Source organism: Caretta caretta, chromosome 10, assembly GCF_965140235.1.
Source record: "Caretta caretta isolate rCarCar2 chromosome 10, rCarCar1.hap1, whole genome shotgun sequence".
Classification (NCBI taxonomy): Eukaryota; Metazoa; Chordata; order Testudines; family Cheloniidae; genus Caretta; species Caretta caretta.
Genome location: NC_134215.1, coordinates 19,820,697 through 19,841,939, shown reverse-complemented (window position 1 = coordinate 19,841,939; position 21,243 = coordinate 19,820,697). Strand labels below are relative to the sequence as shown.

Genomic DNA, 21,243 nt, shown 5'->3' with positions numbered 1-21,243 from the left:
TAAAGATGGGCACTACATTAGCCTTTTTCCAGTCATCTGGGACCTCCCCTGATCGCCATGAGTTTTCAAAGATAATGGCCAAGGTTTAGGATGTATGTTTTTACACCATTTGGCTCATAGCCATAGTTAAATTTTAGGACCATGGAATTGCCAGGTAACAAACTACTGGTTAAATTTGTCCAGCCTTTGACCATATCAGTCAGAGAAAAACACCTCATTAAGCACTTATTCCTTCAGTTCCATGCCCTGGATACAGTGGTGGTGCTGACACATGGACTTATAACTTTCCTTTGCATTTTTCAACTACAAGCTATTCTCCCTTCATCTGCTGCTCTCCTTGGGCCTCTTTGAGAGCCATCCAATATCTTTCATCAGATTACAAAGTAAAGGCACTATTCCTTTGCTTAATGGTGGAGAAGACAAGTGGATCTGTGTCTAACAGCCTATCCTATGTAGATCCTGGGTGCAATATCTGCCAGTCTTTCCTGTTCCAGGCCAGGGGATTTAATTCCTTTTCAATGCAGCCTTATGGAATAGCTGTTGAGGACTGGCATGAATTGGCATCACTTTTGGTTACAGTTTGGGGGTACACATGATCAGCCATGTGGATTCCAGCATAAATTCAACACATAGTCATTAGGACCAGGACACATGTGAGTTGAAGGGATCTGACTGTTTCTCCAAGAACCTTTGGCCTCACATTGTCAAAATATTCACCTAACATTCTTACAGTTGGGTAACAACCCATAGGGAACTTTCCAATTGTTTTTTATTGGAGAGGGAAATCATTAAAAGCCTTAGATGGAGAAAAAAACGAATAGTTGCCAAATATAAAGGAGCTTTGATGTTACACTAGATTAAAATAAACATCAAATTCCTTTAGAGCTGCTCTGCCAACTTCGTATAAAATAACAGGATCTGACTCACCAGAATTCCTAACACACAGCATCAAAACTGAAAACGAAGCCATATATTAAGAAGGGGTTCCTCAGTGCGCTAGGAGACTATGAAGGCCAAACATCCTGTGTGTTCAAGCCTTAAACTCTTTGAGACGGGGTTGTTTTCAGTTTTGTAGCAGCTGCCTATTGTAAAGCACTATTCACACTTGCAGCTCCAAAGAAATAAATGGCCTTGCTTACCTTCTCTTGCCCATTTATTTTTATATTGATGTTTTTCAGTGCGAACTCTAAATTTGGCCTGTACTGCACACTATAGTTTCTAAATTCAATTGCTGCTTCAGTTGGCCAAGCCTGACTTGCAGAATTACTGCCCAGAGTCCAGGGAGCCTGTGTAAAAGAGAAACAAACAGCACCTTCGTAAGCTGTTTTAAGACTTCAAGTAATATGGCTATAATCAAAATGGAAAACTTCTCAAAGCATGTGTGTAAACATTCTTTCTGGATCTCTCTTTACAAGCTTCTTTAGAGGCAGCATTTATTCTTCATACAGGAATTGTTGAAATTAAAATTAGTTTCTTTATGCAAAAATCCAGATTACTTTATTAACTGAAGTTTGGGTATCAGCATTTGTATGCACATCAGATTAATTACAGGTTTCAGAGTAACAGCTGTGTTAGTCTGTATTCGCAAAAAGAAAAGGAGTACTTGTGGCACCTTAGAGACTAACCAATTTATTTGAGCATAAGCTTCAAATAAATTGGCTAGTCTCTAACGTGCCACAAGTACTCCTTTTCTTTTTGCAGATTACATTATCAGGAAACCATACAGACCGTTCTAACTATACTCAGATTAATAGATCCTCACAAATGTCCCTTTGTGAAAATCTGCTCTGACACTCTCAGTTCAATCTGTGGTGATATGATAAACATGAAGAGATAGTACCTGTTCATTTTTAATGATTGTTGAGATTCTCAGTCATTAAAAGGCCAGCAACTGTCAACACTTATAACATCAGATCTGAGATGCCACAATTAGCCCCTATTCTAAGCATGGAGAAAACCTTACAGTGTATTCTATGGATGTGATAACTGTTAACAAATTATACTTTTTTTAAAATGCCAACTACAACTTCACTGGTTTAAGGAAATAAATTAAGCAGAGGTTATAAAGAACACCTAGTTATTTTAAAGTAACCTAACCGGGTCTCTGGGAATTAAAATGGGGAGGTGTTGATCCTTCAAATAGAAAAATTGCTGATCTGGTTTGTGACAAATTCCAGTTCAAAGGGTGAGAACAATGGTTGGTTAGTTACCTCTTTTGGAGTTTTTGAATACTCTCTCACTCTCTCCACGGAAACAATGTTGTTTTCTATTTCTGTCCAGGAGCGCACCATCCAGTTCAAAATGCCCGTTATCTACAAAAGGAAAGAGGACTGGCTAGAAATGAAATACAGACTTTGACCCTGTTCTTACAAAGTACTTGGCACTTTGTAGGATCAGGCCCAGTGTTTGCACAGGGGACCTCCTGGGATAAGCTATTAAGAGAGTGTCTACAAATTTGTTTTGCAAGACAAAATAAAATAAAATAAATCCTGATGACACCAGCCCTCTCTGGAAAAGGGAACATGAAATTTTGCCAGGCCACGTTGGAGGAGCTTTGTCAGCTCGCCCTGAGGCTATCTTAGTGCCAATTTACCAAGAATTAGATGTTACTGCCTGTCTGTCTTCCAGCTCTTAAAAGTAAGATGAAAACAGTTCAAGATAATCTGCAACTAGTCACATGAACATGGAAAATAGACACTGAAGAAAACCATTTGGCTGTTAAACTACAGTGACCATTTAAGCTTAAATTCAAATGAACAAGATGGATGTTGCATGTATTTGAGACTCGTTCTCTGTAAGGTCCTATAGTCTATAAATAATAGTGACAGGGTTACTGAGACTAAAAAAATAAGGAAGTCTATAAAAACTAGCTTAATATCTGGAAAGGAATAGAAATATTTCCAAGCTTTTTTTCAAAAGTCAATGGAAGCATCTTGTTTAAAATAATAAAAAATTCCCTTCCAGTATTTGCAACTCAAATGTTGCACAATTGTGCTGGTACTTGAGAGTTTGATATTGCCTAGGAAATCTTAAGAATAGGAGGCTGGTTAATCTATTCTCATTGTCCAAGCTGAGAAATGTCCAACATAAACGGCACAACTAGTGGAAAGGAAATTAGGGTCTTTAAAATTCTTCCAGTTTTAATTATCTAGAGCCTGATGCTAGCAATCTATGTGCTAATCAAATGACTGAGGGCTGCAGGATTGGATCCTTACAGAGTTATTTGTGATAGAGGTAAGGATTTTAAAAAATGATTTGTAACCTGACAGTCCCTTCTGATGAGATAGCAAAATCATGCACTGCTGCTTTGCATTACCTGAAGAGCACCCGAAATGGAAAAGCCAACAATCCCTGGACTAAGATGTGTTTTGCTAATCACAGCAAACAGGGCTGCAAACAACACGATACCATTACCTAGAAACTCTAGGTTTGTAGCAAGCCACCTGCAAGCAAAGAGGAGAGGATTTAGCCCACCTCCATTCTCTTTACGTTCTTGTTTCCTCTCAATTTCATATACCATCTGCAACTATTTTTGTAAAATGGTTTTGGAGCCTTCTCCGGAAAGGGTGTTAAATAAGGTCATTATGATCATGGGGTGGCTTTTTCCCATAACCACTAGCAAGCCTCTGGAATTGACAGCCGTGCTGGTCTGTAAATGGCCCATGCTCTGTGCCACAGCTTTTCCACTGAGCAGCTTTGGTTCAGAGCCTGGAATTGTTGCTCTGAGCCTGGCACCAGCCACGAATGGCTCATCCCTTGGCGTTAGTTCTGATGTAAGCTGGATCTGGGTCTGAAGGAGTTCCCCCCCGACATCTAGTGATGCACTAGGGGTGGGGGGCGAGACTTCAAGATCAGAGCTTGTTTGCATAGACATGCCTGCTCTGCCTCAGTGCCCAGCATGATGGAGCTGCTTTGCCAAAGTGATCAATTTTGGCTGGTTTGGGTTACAAATCACTCTAGTATTCAAATGCAGGGATAATGAAATGTTGTAATCCATATTGTATGAGTAAAGGGCAGCAGAACTGTGCTTAGCATGCCCTGATTGAGGGGATCACCCTAAACTGAACCTCTCTTGCTAAGCAGGGGGTAGGATGCCAAATTCCAGTGATGAGTGGATGAGGACAAGTGTTCCTAACTGGTAGCGTGGACGCTGCCTAAAGAGTCCTAGACACTTTTTGACCTTCCCCTCTCCAGCGTTTAATGACAGAGCTGCTTAGACTCAATTAAGAGGCCTTGTTTCCAGGTGGTGATTCCTAAAGCTTGTCCTCACTGCTGAGCAAGTGTAAGGCTAAGCCCTTGATCTTGTGTGGGAACAGGTAAAGGCAACACAGAAACTGCCCTGGCAGTGAGGTTCCCTGCTACCTGCTGAAATCACTGAGAGCTGGGTGAAGTGGTGGAACCTCAGAATGTGACATTGCAGAAGCTCAGCAGCACCGAGATGGCGGACAGTGGGAGTGGCGGCAGAGAGTCAGAGGTAGCAGTGGGAGGCGACCAGCAGCAGCAGAGAGTGGTGAACCCCACCCCCTCATGAATGCACCTCTGAACTCTGGGTCTTTGCTAACCAAGGACCATCAACTGTGAGTGGGGTGCCAGGGAGGGAAAGGGGAGTGGTGTGTTAAGGGACATTTGTTCATTGGACTTTGTGAAGTTATCTGATTAAAATATGACCATGCAAAATCACAGTTGCTACCATTGTTATATAATTGCAACAAATCTTTTATCAAGTATGACACGTGGCCAGATAGGGTTAAGCAGCTTGCAAGATAAATGGCCCAAAGTCAACCATTAGAGACGTGTTAAAGTATGTGAAAGGTAATTAGGGCCACTCCATGCTAGATAAGCTAGAACTTTGAAATGCAAACCTGTATTATTAGAGAATTGGAGGTGATACTAAACATATGTGTGTACTTAAGTCTTGTAGCATGTTAGCCATGTAAACAGACAGTTCCTGTCTGTCTCTATAGCTATTGATTCAGAGCTCAAAAGGACATATTAACATTTAAATGAACTGTAAACATAGTAACATCACTGTATTCATCGCTCTTTGAAATGTATATCAAATCATCTGTTAATCTGTGTGGCTAATTACCGGCAATGTTTAAGAAACAGGTCTACTTCAAAATCCCCATGATTGCCTATTGTTCGCTGAAGGACGCTGACTGTCAAAGAAGGCCTGAAACGGTATAAAGATGCCTTGGGTCCCAATCCTTTGGATCTCAGATCTGCTTGATGCTTCATGCAGGGGAAGTTTAAGCCCAAAATTGAGATCTCCAGTCCTAATCTGGAATCACCCTGAATATGAACATTGGACTATAACCTATGGAATATTTCTGAAAGAACTCTTTAACTACAAAGCTCACCATCTCTGCTATGAATTTGATCTCAAGAACGGTACTCATGTTTGTATGTATACTGATCTTTTAACCATACTCTTTTCTTAATAAATTTTAGTTTAGTTAATAAGAATTGGCTGTAAGCGTGTATTTGGGTAAGACCTGAAATATTCATTAACCTGGGAGGTAATGTGTCCGATCGTTTGGGATTGGTAGAACCTTTTTATATGATTTAAGATTTTCAGTAATCCAAATCAAATGTGATGTGGTATCTGGGTGGAGACCTAAGGCTGTGGTGTTGGCTTCTGGGTAACCAGTGAGGTATCATAGAAGATGTTTTATGCTGGGTTGGTGAATCTAAGCATTGGAAATCCACAAGCTTTGGGGATTGTCTGCCCCATTCTTTGCTGTTCATCCTAACTGAGTGACCTCAGTTGGCTCCCCTGGGACTCCAGTCACAGATTTTCACACCACAAGGGGAGAAACTGAGGCAAAGGATGCTGCCCAACACACTGTGGGGGGAGTGTTTGCATATGGTCACATGCTTTTGTATTGAGGTTGTGGTGTTTTCTCAAATTTAATGTTGGACCCTCTTTTCCCTTTTAATCAAAGTTGTATTTTGTTGTACACAGACTCAGTGCTGGTGTGACAGGGTGACAACTCACGGCTGTGGCACCTCCTGCTGGTTGTCCCGGGAATTAGCTCTCTTCAGCCAGGAGCACCCTCTGCTGGTCGGTGTCTCGCCTGCCGCTGTGCCCCTCCCAGACCCCGGTGCCCTTCTAGATTAGGGTTCTGCCCCCTAGCAGTGCCCCCTCAGTCTGGGTATCCCCTCCCCGAGAAACCCCCCTCAACCCCCATCCCTCCCTTGTCTCAGTGGCTACTGTAAGTCATCATCTAGCCCCCGCTCCCTGGGGCAGACTGCAGTCAGTACCACTCATCATCGGCAACGGGGGTCGAACCAGCTGCCTCTGTCTAGGTCTGGGCTGCTCCTCTGCAGCCTTAGTACCCTTTCGTGGGCCTTTCCTTTGGCCTGCAGCCTGGGACTCTACTAGGCTGGAGCTCCCCAGCTCCTTCTGCCCTTCCCCAGCACTAGGTACCCACCTTAGCTTCCCAGGCAGCCAGGTCCTCCTCTCTCCATGTAGCTAGAGAGAGTCTCCCTCAGCTCCTGGCTAATAGCCTTCTCATAGGGCCAGCTGTGGCCTGATTGGGGCATGGCTCCACCTTTGGCTACTTCCCCTCATCTGCTTAGCTTTCCTCCAGCTACAGCCCTCTTACGGCTGTTTTAAGCCCTTCGAAGCATGGTGGGGTGATCACCCTGCCACAGCTGGCGAGAGGGGAAGTACCGCCACTTAGAGGCACCAAGGGGGAGTGGTGTTTAGCTTTCCCAGATTACTGAGTGGGGACTCAAGCCAGTTCTATTGTCTTTTGTTAAGAGAAACCCTGTGATACTGAACCCAGCCCTTGTTGCTGTCGACTCCACCTGGCAGAAGGGTTGCACTAATCTCTAGCTTCATGAGAATAACATGATTGTGTTCCCTACATTTGCACCTCCATACCTGTCAGCGACGACCCCAGGGAAGCATGTTCTCTGGTTCTCATCCACTCTGGAATCATTCTGTAAAATAAACCTCGGTTGCTCCTTGTAAGCACGAATCACGCTGCTCCCTTGGAAAGTCTCTGAAATGTGGGAATAGATGGGCGAGCGACTCGCAGCTTCCAGGCGTCTCAGCTGGCAGGAGGTGGCAACGTAGAAGTTCTGAGACAGAGGGAAATGGAAAGGATATGTGATTACCAGTATGTTTCCCCCACTAGGCTAATTCATCAGACGAACTGATCATGTTCAGAAAATTAGAAATGATGCAAAAATACAGCAGTGCACATTAACCTGATGTTACAAAACCTAATGTGCGGGCAGCATGTGTTTATTGGGTGAGATAACGTGCCTTTAAGAGGCACGGCGTAGAACTTGTAGCCTGGGAAACTGGGGTATAAGGAGGCCTTTGTGTCCTTGGGGGGCACTGTCTAAGTTCTGGCAGCCTCTCCAGGTTGCCCTATGGGTTGCAGCATTACCTGGAATCTCCACAGTGCTGCATGCTGCAGTCCCATCCCCCTGGCATGGCCCCTATACCAGGATTTGTGAAAGAGTCCTCGGAGAGCAGCTGTAGGGCTGTGCTCCACATACCTGCATTGGGGCAATCTCTGGGTCCTAAAAGCCCTGGTTCTGGCTGTTTTAAGCGGGAGCAGGGGGTCAGGATCTCACCCATCATTTCTATACTTCCTCCATTTTAAAATCTCTCCTGATCTCTTGAACTTTGCCTCTAGTTCAAGACTGTAGATTGGTTCTCCTAAGCTGTAGGTTGCTATTCACCCAGTGCAACAGACTATGCCCGAGAGCAGGGTGTCTTGCTGCAAACTGAGTGTACCAGGTCAAGCAGAGCTCTCCAGAAAGAATAGTCTGTTGAAGTGCTGCATGGTGCTGTGACGGGGCAGGAAATAATCTGGCCCATTTCATTATGTCCTGTGTAACTGGTACACCGATAGCAGAATACCATGGTGTGAATGGAACTGCAGGGTGGTACTGACTGCTTCAATCCCATCCTTCCCTGCTCAGGTGGGATTTCTTGATGAATCCCTTGTTGTTTACCTGCCTTAGTCATTAAAGTAGCAAAGCAGACTGATCTTAATTTACTTGTTACAGAAAAAGTACTCAAGATTTTTGATATTCCCCCGACGAACCCCCTCCTCTGCCCCCAGTCCTCCCTGGCAAAGTTACAACATTTCAGAGAACCAGACTGGGAGAATAAATGGGTGCATTGAAAAGCAGCTGCCTCTCTGACACACATTTTATGTTAAAGGTGGCACAGGAAGACTGAAGAAGAGGAAAAACACTTTGGGCCTTAGTCTGATCTCCTTTACACTGATGTCAATCAGGAATCTCCACCATGTTCCATCATGATATCTCAGGCCTTCTAGTAAGGCTTTGGAGACCGATACTGAGAGCCTGGATTCTGTGGGAAGACTCTCTTCCTAAGATTAGTGACTGGTGGTTTTGGTTCTGGCATGAAATCAGAGGTGAAAAAACACTGACTGAAAATTTCAGCCCCTCAGAACAGTCTTGGTCTGGTTCAATGGGAGCAGGTTCCTGCAGGAAAGGGTGTAGGTGGTTTAGATCAGCCATGTATCTCAAAATCCTACCTGGAACACGGCATACAGCACTGTCAGTGGAATTATTGCCACCACCGCTATTGGCGTGGCCACTAGAACAACTATGTAGATCTCCAGTAAACTGAACAAGAATCCCAGCAGGGACTTCAGTTTATCGGGGATAATGGAATCAATGGCATCGGTTTCTTTGGAGAATCGGTTCAGCAAGTTTCCGATGGGCGTCTGCTCAAAGAACATCATTGGGGATCTGGCAACGTTCTCCACTAACTGCTGAAAGAGCTTGTGTGATGCAATCACTCCTCCTAGCAGGACAGCTGCAGTTGATCCGAATTTGCCAATGGCTGCAATGGAAGGGAAGGGAAGGGAAGTCACACAACCTGGACTCTGATTTCTCAGCTGAAAGCACGTTAAGGGGAGTTTTTCTTGAATGTGACTTTGGTGCTGGTGAAAGGTGCTGGTCTATTATTATTGCTATTTTTTTATTTATATTGAGTTGGTGTCTCGGAGCCCCAGTCATGAACCAGGAGCTCATTGTGTTTGGCAGTGTGCAAACACACAACAAACACACAATCCCTGCACCAAGGGGTTTACAGTCTAACAGTCACTTCAGAGCCCAAGGGCTTGTGTCTGCAGAATAGCCATAGAATGGGCATCAGCACGTGTAAATTTGATTGAACAGCTAGTTCTGTCTCCTACCAAACAGCCCTGAAGATAGATAGCCCTATGTTCTCCAGTGAATGGTGCACATAACTGGGATTATGCTGAATTAAATTAACTCTCTTGAGTTGGGTAGACTCCCATGTATCCAGTTACAGATTCACTATTACAGCAGGAACAGTGCTATAGTTAAGGTTGCCTAACAGCTTCTATTCTAATCCCCTGTTTTAACTAGTTCAAAACTCTCATCACTTGGGCTTACATTTTTCAGATTTTGTTTCTGCCCTAAACTGATTTGTTGTTGTTGAAAGTTTCAGCAAAACATTTTAGCTATATTTGATTAGGAGAAGAGTTAAACAATGTACACATTTCAAATAATACAAATTTTTGCAGCCTTTTTCTAACAACTTTTTAGATCCAAAAGGCCTAGGGCTGTAAAAAGATTAAATCTGGCCCTCATTGAGAAATGAGATTTTAATTTGGCTAAGTTATGATTTGAGTGAAGAGAGGATGGGAAGGGAGTAAGAGGAGGGGAGGGGAGATAAAGGGGGAGTAGTGAATGAAATTGGGAGAGATGGAAAAGTGAAACTGACATCATAGTCTCCCCCAACATGTGAATTTTTCATGGGTACCAGATCATACAGTTCTGATAAAGAGAGGCAGGCTGGCTAAAGATGGGGGAACCACCCATCTTGCTCAGTTGCAATGCACACTAGAGAGAAGAACTCAGTGCGCACACAAGCAAGCCAGAGCTTTATGCAGTGACACTGGGAATATTGTTCAGATACCGTAACAAAAAAAAAAAAACCATCAAAAAAATCAGCTCACATTGTGCAAATGTGTGTCAGAACCTGTTTTTTTAGGTTCTGTGCCAAGCCTTTTCATTTGTTGCCAAAAGCCCAGCAGACTAGCACCTCTAGGACATGCCAAAGTTTGTATGATGGGAAAATTTCCTGGGAATGGGAAAGAGGGAGGCAAATGATATGCAGAAGAATTAGGTGACCAGGTCAAGCAAACCTTGAAGGACTCCAAGAACACCGAAGACTCCAACTCGCAGCTCTGTGTGCTGCTGCGTTCTGTTATGAACAGGGTCATCTGCCCACATGCTGAGCCAGTAACCATGACAAAATGAGGCAGCTTGCTGACACATGAACAAGAGCACAATGTACAAACAGATCAGAGGCCCTGTGGTCCTCAGGTAGTCCAGATAAATGGAAATATTGACCTGGAGTGAAGCAATCAAAAAGGAGGAGGGAAGAAAGAGTCAGGCTTATTAAGCGGTCTGTTCCTAAGCGAAGGAATGCTGTATGGTGTATGTTCTCTGTTACGCATCGCATACCATGACAGCCTCATTAATCTTTGTCCTATCTATGCAGGATGAATAATTTGAAGCCATATTGACCAAGCTCAAGGCTTTAACCAAGGTATGCAAACAATGCACAAATGCTTAGTGGGCTGAAAGTATCATTATTTGCAGTAACGAATGTTACTATCTCTTTGAGCCATATTATGATCCACTTTATTCCCATTGGTGAGTGATTGACAAGACCCATTAACTACTCATGTGAGTAACTGATCACCAGCAGGAGTGCAGGGATTGCCATCTGGCCCTTAAGGTGAAAACATCTTTTGAATGTGCTTCCCTCGGACACGACTCTCCTTAAACACAACTCCATCCCCCTTTGGTACTTAGACCTCCCATTTGCCTCTGTTCTCTGTAACTGGGTTTAAACCTTTGACCCTGACTATTCTTTCCCCTCCCAAATCTTCTAAGTCTCCTCCTCATCGCCCCTCCATGGCCCGCATATACCGTGCTCTGGACTCCATTTCTGCTGAAATCTTCATCCATGCCTGCATCCTCTCACCTGGGTTTTGACCTCTACAAGACCCATCTCTACCTTCACCCGCAGCCATGGAAGAGCAACATCATCACTTCTAACCATACATTTCAGGACATGGTTCAACTGCCCTCCATGAACCTTATCCGACCTTATGAGTCTCCTGTCACTTGCCTCACCACTTCCCCCCGGTTGACTCAAAAGACTTTCCCTCTGCAGCACAAGCCACTTGAAACAGCCTTGTATCTCTCCACCCATCATAATGGAAAGACTTTCCTCCTCATCTCTACAATTTTCTCTCCCTCTCTTGCTGTTTTATTCTAATTTTCTAGATACACTTTAGCTCTCTAAAGCATTTTTGGGGATACGGTTTGTATGAAAGATGCTACACAAAATAGAATTGAATAGGACCAGACCTTCAACTGGTGCAAATTGGTGTCACTCTGACTTACATGGTGTTATGCTGACTTATACCAGATAAGGATCCTAGTATAAGTTCCTGTTGCAGTGACAGGTTTATTGTACATTTCATTACTCTAACAAGGAATTGCTGCAGTTACCCTGCCGGTTTGAACTTTCTCCCCTTCTGTTAATCTTCCTACATCTTTTGGGGCTGCAGCAGCTGTGCAGTCTTGATTTATGGCTTGGGCTCCATCTCTCATAATAGAAGATCTGTCAATTTATAAAAGCAAAACAAACACCATTATTTTTTATCCCAGACCATGAAGTTTTTAAGCCTTACTTAGAGGGCTGTGGTTTCACGGAATTACTCAGAGCATTCCTTGCATTCAGGGCACACCTCCAGCAGTGTGAATCCGGAACAGATTGGTGATGAACAAAACTTCTTAGCATCCAACTGTGGATTGGATTAAATGTTTGGTCTCGGTCTGTTTCCCAGTGGACAGATGTTCACATTCCCCAAACTCGCAGCTACTGTGGAGTCTCAGCAGAGAGGCCAAGGATTAAATGGGTACAGAGACTGAATACTCTCTCACGTAGGGAGGTGGCACATTGCATACAGAGAAGCTTGCAGTGCTGCTGCCAGTGCTTTTACTGTTCTGAGGATAATCCACGAGACTTCAGCCTTTAATGCTGTCAATCCAGCACCATCCAAAAGCAATGAAGATTTAGTTAACTGTGTGATGCACCACATAAGTGAGGGCTAATGACCTTGGCGAATCAAATATTTCAGCAAACTTTACTAATAACAAGTATCGGGGGGGGGGTAGCCGTGTTAGTCTGTAAGTCTATCTTCAACTTATCCTAGAAAATGATCCCTCGCTCTATCTTTACTAATAACAGTTCACTTGTTAATGGGGTCTGAACCTGCCTCCTACTGGAGCTGTCTGTCAGTTACTGTGACTGACAACCCACTATGGCTTCAGTCAAAAATGTGTACTCCTTGTTTACCTTGCCATCTCTTACCTCCCTTTAACAGCTGCTAGTTGATCTGTGGTTTTAATACTAGAGGAGTGACTCTATCAACCTCATGGTATGGAAGTGCCCATCCTCTGAACTCTGGGGAGGAAACTTACAGCTCCCCTTGGGAAGTATATAGAGAAAATATTATTAAAAGTGCTCAGGTGGTGGTGCATGTTCACAGCCATGCATTCCATCCATGTGCACATCCTATTCATTTACAGCCTGGTCCAAACTCCACTGAACTCAGAAGGAATCTTTCCATTGACTTGAAGGGGCTTTGGAGCAGGCGCTTGCTTTGGTGTCTGAGGCACGTCTACACTCACCTGCAGAGTTTTCCTGGGGACACAGCATTTCTGGCAGCGATGATGTCCTTGGTGCTTCCTGCGGCTGTGGAATAAATATTCTTGTAATACCTTTCATCCTCCTTTGTTCTGTTTAGCCTCTGAGAGAACGAGGGGGTCATTGGAAAGAACTCCCGATAAACGTAAGTGCAAAGCTGTAGTGATGGCGCAGGCATTAAGTAAGTGTGTGTTAATAGCATTATCCTTGCCTAATAAGATGGTAGCATTCATGCATTGTGCATAATTAGCCCCATTTAGTGGGATGCATCACAGTATGGGATCTCATAGGAAAATGCCTGAGATTTCATGAATAGGAAAAAGCTAATGTTTGATTGGCTCTTCCTGATCTGCTCTTTCAGTTGCTCTTCCCCTGTGTGAACAGTAGTGGATCCCCACTGAGACAACTTTCATTAATCAGAAAACACATGAGAGTTATTCAGTTGGTGTACCTTGTAAATCACAGCCCTCTTTCTCTTCTGCATTGTTATATGAATGGAGAAAGTCTGCAAAAGCCCCGTTTCTCTGTAAAAGTTCTTGGTAGGAGCCAGTTTCGGAAATCTCTCCATCCACCATCAGAACAATATTGTCCACTTGGGGCAAAATGTTGATTGCATGAGTCACCAGAACACGAGTCTACTTTAAATAAATAAATATCAGTTATAATTGCTCCAGCCTTCTGCTGCCCTGCGCAGCCTCTCTTGTCTACGGAAGGGACTGCACAGGTGAGCGCCTCTGGCAGTGCGATTGATCTAGTCAGTTTCACCATTGATGTTACCACCAAGGCTGAACCTCTCAACTTGGATGACATTCCTCCGATTCTGTGTCAGATTTATTATCACTGACTTGAATGTCTTAGAGCCCAATTCATCCCTTCTGCAACTCCATTAACTTCAGTGAAGTTACACCTGCTATGAAGTTTCCCTTTGATTTGAAATTCCAAGGATATTTCCACACAACTGTATGTCAGTAAAGTCAGTAAAGATTTTTTTCAAAATAAGACTCGACCATGTCTCTCTTTCTAATATATAATCAAACTCTTTGCGAGTGCTGACTAAGTATAAAGTCAGTTCTATGTGTGTCTTTCTGAATTTCAATCTCATAATTACACTGACAGGCTGATAGATCTAATTGTGAATACAAATTTGACATTTGTAAGCACTGATTGCTTGTTTTAATATAGCTTTTTACTGAACTCTTACACTAACTGGACTAATAATCAGCACTTCCAGAATCCATTCTACTTACACATTAATGTTGGACTTTAATCTTGGTTTTGTCAGAATGCTCTTCTCCATATTTGTCCAATTAAAAAAGAGTGCAAACCAGCAAAGCGCAGGCACTTAGAACTTACATACTAATGAAAGGTTTCAGAGTCGCAGCCGTGTTAGTCTGTATTCGCAAAAAGAAAAGGAGTACTTATGCCACCTTAGAGACTAACCAATTTATTTGAGCATAAGCATCCGATGAAGTGAGCTGTAGCTCACGAAAGCTTATGCTTAAATAAATTGGTTAGTCTCTAAGGTGCCCCAAGTACTCCTTTTCTTTATACTAATGAAACAAAGTCCATGCCACAGCATAGATTGCAAAACTACCCTACAACCGACCAGTTCTCCACTCTACTGCACTGAGAGGTGATATTCAGATTGTTTCTGACAAGAATAAGGACTGCAAAGAGCATCCTTCAGAAAGCAGAAAGAGAAGAGAAACACTTAAAATAGATATTACGACAAAGTCTTTAACGCACAAGCAATGGGGCTGTGGGAGTGGTCAAGGTTCCATCGCTGTAGATATTCAACAAGGACATAGAGCAAACAGATATGATCTAGTGATTATTCCTACCAAATGCAGGCATTGAAAGAGTCTGGATGACCAAAACCATTTTTTTCATTTATTATTGATGGTGGGGGATATTAATTTGTTTACATACCCTGTCCTTCAGTAAGCCATTGGGTCCAATGACGTGTTCAAAAATATGCTGTCCAACCTCGGCATCCACAGCTGAAAGGGGGTCATCCAGCAGGTAAACCCCTGCCTTCTTGTACACCGCCCGAGCTAGGCTCACTCTTTGTTTCTGCCCTCCAGATATGTTTATCCCCTGTTGAAACATAATGATGTATTTCATATGCTCCGGTATGTGTTTTGACCCTTTTCACTATCTTACACTGAGACTTAACGAGTTTAATGGCACTTTCTACATTTCCTGTATGAAGTGCTGTCATTACTAAAGGCAGAATCAGTCAGCCCTGTGTGATCAATAAATGCAGCCATGCGGGAGGGGACCCTATCACAGCTTGGAGTTATTGATTTTGGCCTATGTTTTCAACCATTTCTCCAAGTTTGGGGTGCCTCAATTTTCAGGTGGCCAGTCTGACACCTTTAAATTAGAGCCTGGTTTTTCAGCAAGTGCTGAGCACCTGCCCTCTCCCTCAAGCTGGGCACCCACACTCACTAGGCACACGTGGAAAGCTTGGCGGGAGATAGTAACTGGTCAAATACCTTCTCTCCTATTTCACTTTTACTTCCTGCAGGGAACCTCTCCAGGTCTGGCTGCAGTGCACAAGCATCAATCACGCTGTTATACCAGCTTTCGTGCATCTCTTCTCCAAAGATGATATTCTCTTCCACGGAAGCATTTTGTATCCAATCTTGCTGGGGGACGTAAGCTACTGTGCCCTATAAAATGGAAATGGGTGAAATCACTAATGCATTTCTCTCTTTCATAAGCAAAAAAATATATATGTTCGATAGAGCAGAAATATGGTGTTTTACGATCACCTCCCTAGATTTACCTTATTGCCATTGTGTAATGTAAAAATATGAGAGCCCAAGGACTAACAATAAGTGGCTCTTACAGCGTGCTATTTCCCCATAGATCTCAAAGCACTTTGCAAAGTAAGGGAAGTGTCATTAGCCCCATTTTACAGATGGGAAAACTGAGACACAGAAAGGTGAAATGACTCACCCAAGCTGGCACAGAAGGTCAGTGCCAGAGCAGAGAATAGAACCCAGCCCCCCTAGTCCCAGGTCATTGTCTAAGTCACTGGAGGAAATTGACAGGCAAACTTGCAGCCAGCCCAGGGCTCCTTGCTCAGCTGCCCCTCCTCACTCAAAGTTTGGCAGAAGATGGATTTTCACCAAATATCTGTAACTCCATGTGCAACCTTGTCAGCATGGTAACTGTTCATATGTGCTAACTGGAAGCAAACACTCAGGGAGAGCTTTACCTTAATAGCCACGTAGCCATCCAACTTCTGCAGCTCACCAAGTAACGCATACAGCAGGGAAGACTTTCCAGCTCCCACCTGGCCAACCACAGCAAGTAGGCAGCCTTGGGGAATGGTTAGATTTATCCTGCAAAGAGACCGCCCCGCATGTCCCCAGGTTAGTACCTTTTCAGATGCAGCGTTTGCAAGGGAAACTAGCCACATTTTTGCTATTGTCTCTTAAAGAGAGAAAAAAAAATTTGCTTCCCTTTCCTTCTGTCAGTTGTCAGGCCCCTGTTATACAGGACAATTGAACTACCTCCTTCTTCTACACTAACTTTCCATCCCTTTCTACTGACAGCTCAAAACTCACCCTGTCAAAGCTGTCTCTGGCCAGGACGCCGCTGTCCCATTCTGCTCACTGCTGCTTTTTATCATCTAGAGATGGGCTCTTCTAAACAAAACCTCAGCTCTAACCCTGTCTGAGGCTATTTGAGATCTAGATCTTAATGTTAAAACAGGCCCACCTATTTGTGATTGGTCTAAGCCAACGTTGTCGTCGTCATGTTCCCATTGTGCCTCTGGCGTTTAGGGCAGTGAGGAAGCTCCTCCACTCCTGTCTGTCTCTGGTAAGTCTTTCAATGGTTCCCCAGCTGTGCCCCAGGTTTTTCAGCTCGGCCAAAGTACTGGATCTTTATATCCTTGCACTTTGGCATGCTCAAAATCAGGATTCAGATCCAAATTTGTTACTTGAGCCCATCTCAGCTACTATCAGCTTCTTACATCCCCCTCTTCCACTGCATACGCTTAACTCTGTTATTACATTTTATAATATTATCCATTTCTGGAACTGCTGTGCAGTGTGAGGTCAGTGTAAGCTGATATGGAATGGCATAAAATGGATTTCACTGTAAAGGAAAGACACATGACTGTTCTAGTTTTCAAAGGAAGCTGTCTTATTAAAGAGACAAGGTGGTGAGGAAATATTTTATTGGACCAACTTCTGTTGGTGAGAGAGAGAAACTTCTGAGCCACATAAAGTTCTTCGTTGGGTCTGGGAAAGGTACTCAGAGTGTCGCAGCTAAATGCCAGGTGGAACAGATTGTTTAGCATGCTGTCTTAAGACACCTGAAGCTCATCTTTGGACAAGTGGGTGTTTGGGCAGATAATTGCCAGTCTGACACACCCATGTGCCTAGTTGAGAATCCAGCTATAGAGTTGGGACATCCTACTAGTGTGTCCACATTTGGACTGGACACAGGTATAATAAATGTCCTGCACGACTTGATTTTGCAATTTAATCTGAACTATGTTTAGAAAAACAAAATGTAGGAAATTTAGATCAGAAATCCCTCGAACTATCCTGTACTGGCCTTGCTGGATTCACTCTGCAGGGCTGTTGATCAGCACGGATGATGATCACTGCATCGCTGGAAATATTTATTTGAAATAAAAGCCTGTACCTTTTAATGCAAGGAGAGCTTCCTCTGCACCAACTGAATGTTCCATTCCTTACCGTGATACCATCCTGTACTAACAGATAAAGAGACATGAAAGGCATATATGCGTATTTAGAGATGGGTACATAAATGTACCTGTTTCTATTTGCAGATGAAAAAAATCAATATTCTCAATAGCTTAAAAAGATAAATGCAGTTCCATTATCACCAAACTGAGTGCACACAGTAAACTGGATATACACTAGCAACTAGAGTGGGATCACCAAACCAATAGATAAAGTGCATATCAGCCAGGGGCTAGATTTGTCCTAGTGACTTAAAGACGAGATTCTGTTGGTCTGGTCCTCAGCTGGCTAACTATCCTGATTCACACTAGCCGAGGATGTGGCATGCAGGCCTCTCACCAATTCCTTGAGTTATTCACTGACCCTTAAGGGCCGCATTCTAGGAAGTTAATTATTATAATTAAGACTATTTTAATGTTAACGCTATCAAATCTTCTCTTGGGAAATACACATGGAGGATAAAAATTGTGTCTGTCAAATGATCAATATACAGGAGAGAGAACCGAATGAAACGAGTAGCTCTAATGGCAATGCAGCCACATTTTACACGGCGCACGCTCCCTGTGCTGTGTGTAATTAATGCTAGTGGAAGCTGAGTACTATGCGTTCCTCACGGAGGGCAATCACCCTAGGTCAATGCTTACAGTGGTCCGAGGTAACTGTGCTCATGTTGTTTGGATCCAGCTCTTCAAGACTAAGAAAGGCACCTAAACGGCTTAAGGAAACCTTGGCCTGAAATTAAAAACACACAAATCAGCCAATGGATGTAAAATAGTAAATAGTCATGGAGTGGGGTGGCCACCCACTACTGCCATGAAGGGCTTGAAATCAGCCCTGGGAGAGGGCTGAGGCTGCAAGAGGGCTGCTGCTAGGAAAAGCAGCAAGCCTTGGCTGATTGGGGAACCAGCCGCAGATGCCGCCACACCCCAATCAGGGCCCAGCTGGCCCTTATAAGAGGGCAGTGGGCCAGGAGCAAACAGAGTCTCTCTCTCGATGTGGAGAGGGATGGGCCTGGCTGCTAGGAGCTAAACCAAGACTGGAGCAGGGCTGGGGGAAGGCCAGAGGACCTATCCCTAAGACTGCCCCTGATCTTAATAATCCTTGTTGTTCCATGTGAATGAATATAAATCCAAATCAGTTACATTACATTACGTTACGACAGCCCAAACACCATGAAAAAACTGCTCTTGCTAACCCCCTCAATACACTATGAAACATTGACTACACAGCACTACCCAGAAGGCTCCATGCATTTGGATGGCTGCATGCCCTCATGCTCCACTCCCCAATTCCCATGCCCTTCCCCACATGACCTAAGGTAGGAGTGTCCTGCTCCTTAAGAAATCCCACCTCGGAACAGTGATGTGCAAAAGAAAGTAACAACCAAGCAAATGAGAACGTAGCCTGCAACTAACCTGTATAGCAGCATTTATGGAATACGGCAGGAAAGAGTGAGCAGTATTGAGAATGTTGATCACTGTCAAAGAAACAAAGGCTTTCTGAGCATCTAGGACATGCTGCTCGTCCACCAGGGTGTAGACCGCAAACATGACAAATGCAATCTGCAAGGGAGCAAAGGGACAGCAAACTAGTATTCACAGACAGGCAAAACAGTGCTCAGATGGTGCATCGTTCTCCCAGGACTCATTTTTGTAAAACCCCAGTGGCATCAGCCACACCCATTCACGTTGTTCTGTGAGTTCTAGAAGCAAAGTTTTTATAATCTCGTGACAGTGAAGGCAATCTGATTATGTGCCATTTATTGTGCTTTTGAGATTGTTGCAGCACTGCAAATACAGTAAGATAGTGACATGAACATTCCCCTCCAGAGAGAAGGCTATCACAGATAGTGTATGTTGCTGGGCTGGGACAGCAGCAAATGCAACAGTGCATTATAAAAAAATACTGAGGCCCTGATCCTGCAGTGAGCTCCATGTGGGTGGACCTCTGGACTTTGACATAGCCCCAGGGCCTCGTGGGCCCTGTATGGGTGTAGGGATTGGCCTGCAGGGAACCCATTGCAGAATCAGGCGAATAGACTATACATTTCTCTGGACAGGCATCTGTCTATTGGATTTGTCTATCAAGCGCCATGCACAGCTATGGTGCTGAGGGAATAACAGGCTGTGTGCTGTGAAGGAGAGTGAACTGCTCACCAGGAATGTAGATGAGTGGAAGGAAGACAGAGACAGCGAGAAGAGGATCTGAGAACTTTTTAAAGCTTGAAGCTCTTGCTTTCGGATACAGAGTACTTTCTCCATAAAGGCTTTCTCCCAGCCATAGAGTTTGATGATCTTAATGTCACTGAGGATGGCATTGGTGAGTCTCGCTCGGTTATCTTTATGGTTCATCTGGTCCTCCTAAAATAAAGGCCCATTGAGGCTGTCATTAAGAATGCTGAAAATGTCTCTGTTCCATCTTTGTGAACACCACTTTGAACCTGGCTGTAAATTCGGAATGGATCTCTGGGCAATTAAGTAACATGTGGGCCCTTTGCTTGTAGTTGGATATTTACTTTTGGAGCTTCAGGCAAGTTAATTGTTTAGTAGTAGCAGAAAAACATTAAAATTTTGGTCTATGAACCTGCAAAATACAATCCTATTCGAGAGCTCTATAAGCAATCTTCAGAGGCTTTGAATGTCTGGGATCCTTTCAAACAGAACGATCAGCATGGATAACAAACACTGAGCGATCACTTAGTCACATCTCAGAGCAATGCATTCTGTTACAGTATACCTACATGTAATCACCTCTGTTTTGTTCCTTATCCTTGGGCTCCATGGGGCCCTTACTTGGGTGAGAATGATGGGATTTAATCTGTGATACTAGACCTTGAATCCCAGAAATTCACATGCCAACAACATTTTGCATTTTTAGGAGGCAAAAAAGTACCTGAAAGTGACTTCTCTTCTTGGTGATCACAAAATTCAGAGGCAAAAGAATTAAAAATACAGCAATTGCAGTCAAGGCAGATGGTCCCAGGAGCTGCCAGGAGAAAAGAGGTGAGACTGCTATAGAAACTCAAGAAACGTTGGTGAAATATTTGTAGAGATGCTAGTTTTCCTGGTCACCTTGTTCTTTGCCTGTTTTCCCACTTGAGGCTTGTGTCTAACACCCCTTTGGGTAATCCTAGAACTTTCCTCCTCCTCTGCCTTCAGGAGTATTTTGATTAAGACACTGTGACCAATTCATCCTTCTGCTGCCTCCACCTTCCAGGAGAATTCTGGAGTGATCATGGTCCTTACTCAACTGTTCTGATGCAAAACACCTGAGTACTGAATTCACAGAGGCAAATCCTCCTCTCACATACCCCGCGGTAAGCCCATTGAAGCCAATGATATGGGTGGAGATTTGGCCCAGTGATTTTATTTTCATAGACTGTCTCATAGGTGGTAATGTTTTTTATTTTGCTGAATTATATTTATTTCCCTGAAGGAACAAAGTCATGTCTGTGAGAGATCCAGGAACATGCTTGAGAACAACACTTCATTGCTAATTCCTCTAGCACAGGGGTGGGCAAACTCTGGACGGGCTGGATCCAGCCCGCATGCCTTTTTAAGCTGGCCCCTGAGCCATACCAAGCAGTTGCAGCCCCGCTCTGACTGGTGCTGGGTCGGGGGCCGAGCCCACAACACGCGGCTCGGCCCTACTTCATGGGGAGCTGGGTCGGGAGCCACACCCCTGAGCCTCTCCCCATGCCCCAACCCTCTGCCCCAGCCCTGATCCCCCTCCCGCTCTCTAAACCCCTCGATCCCAGCC

The 21,243-nt window shown here is 44.0% G+C and overlaps 1 protein-coding gene across 2 annotated transcripts in view; it reads right to left on the bottom strand.

The window, feature by feature from the left end:
- Positions 1–21,243, bottom strand: part of ABCC6 (ATP binding cassette subfamily C member 6) — a 47,864-nt gene that overhangs the window by 4,261 nt on the left and 22,360 nt on the right. For both annotated transcript variants that reach the window (XM_048865659.2, XM_048865660.2), the window contains 17 exons: positions 20,377–20,469; positions 19,641–19,844; positions 18,900–19,046; positions 18,129–18,216; positions 17,423–17,492; positions 15,981–16,107; positions 15,253–15,429; positions 14,684–14,851; positions 13,206–13,389; positions 12,739–12,802; positions 11,554–11,665; positions 10,173–10,380; positions 8,529–8,839; positions 6,890–7,089; positions 3,317–3,443; positions 2,211–2,312; positions 1,140–1,286 (listed from right to left, as the gene is read on the bottom strand). In XM_048865659.2, the coding sequence (XP_048721616.2) occupies positions 1,140–1,286; positions 2,211–2,312; positions 3,317–3,443; positions 6,890–7,089; positions 8,529–8,839; positions 10,173–10,380; positions 11,554–11,665; positions 12,739–12,802; positions 13,206–13,389; positions 14,684–14,851; positions 15,253–15,429; positions 15,981–16,107; positions 17,423–17,492; positions 18,129–18,216; positions 18,900–19,046; positions 19,641–19,844; positions 20,377–20,469 (2,529 nt within the window). The remainder of the gene's footprint in view (positions 1–1,139; positions 1,287–2,210; positions 2,313–3,316; positions 3,444–6,889; positions 7,090–8,528; positions 8,840–10,172; positions 10,381–11,553; positions 11,666–12,738; positions 12,803–13,205; positions 13,390–14,683; positions 14,852–15,252; positions 15,430–15,980; positions 16,108–17,422; positions 17,493–18,128; positions 18,217–18,899; positions 19,047–19,640; positions 19,845–20,376; positions 20,470–21,243) is intronic.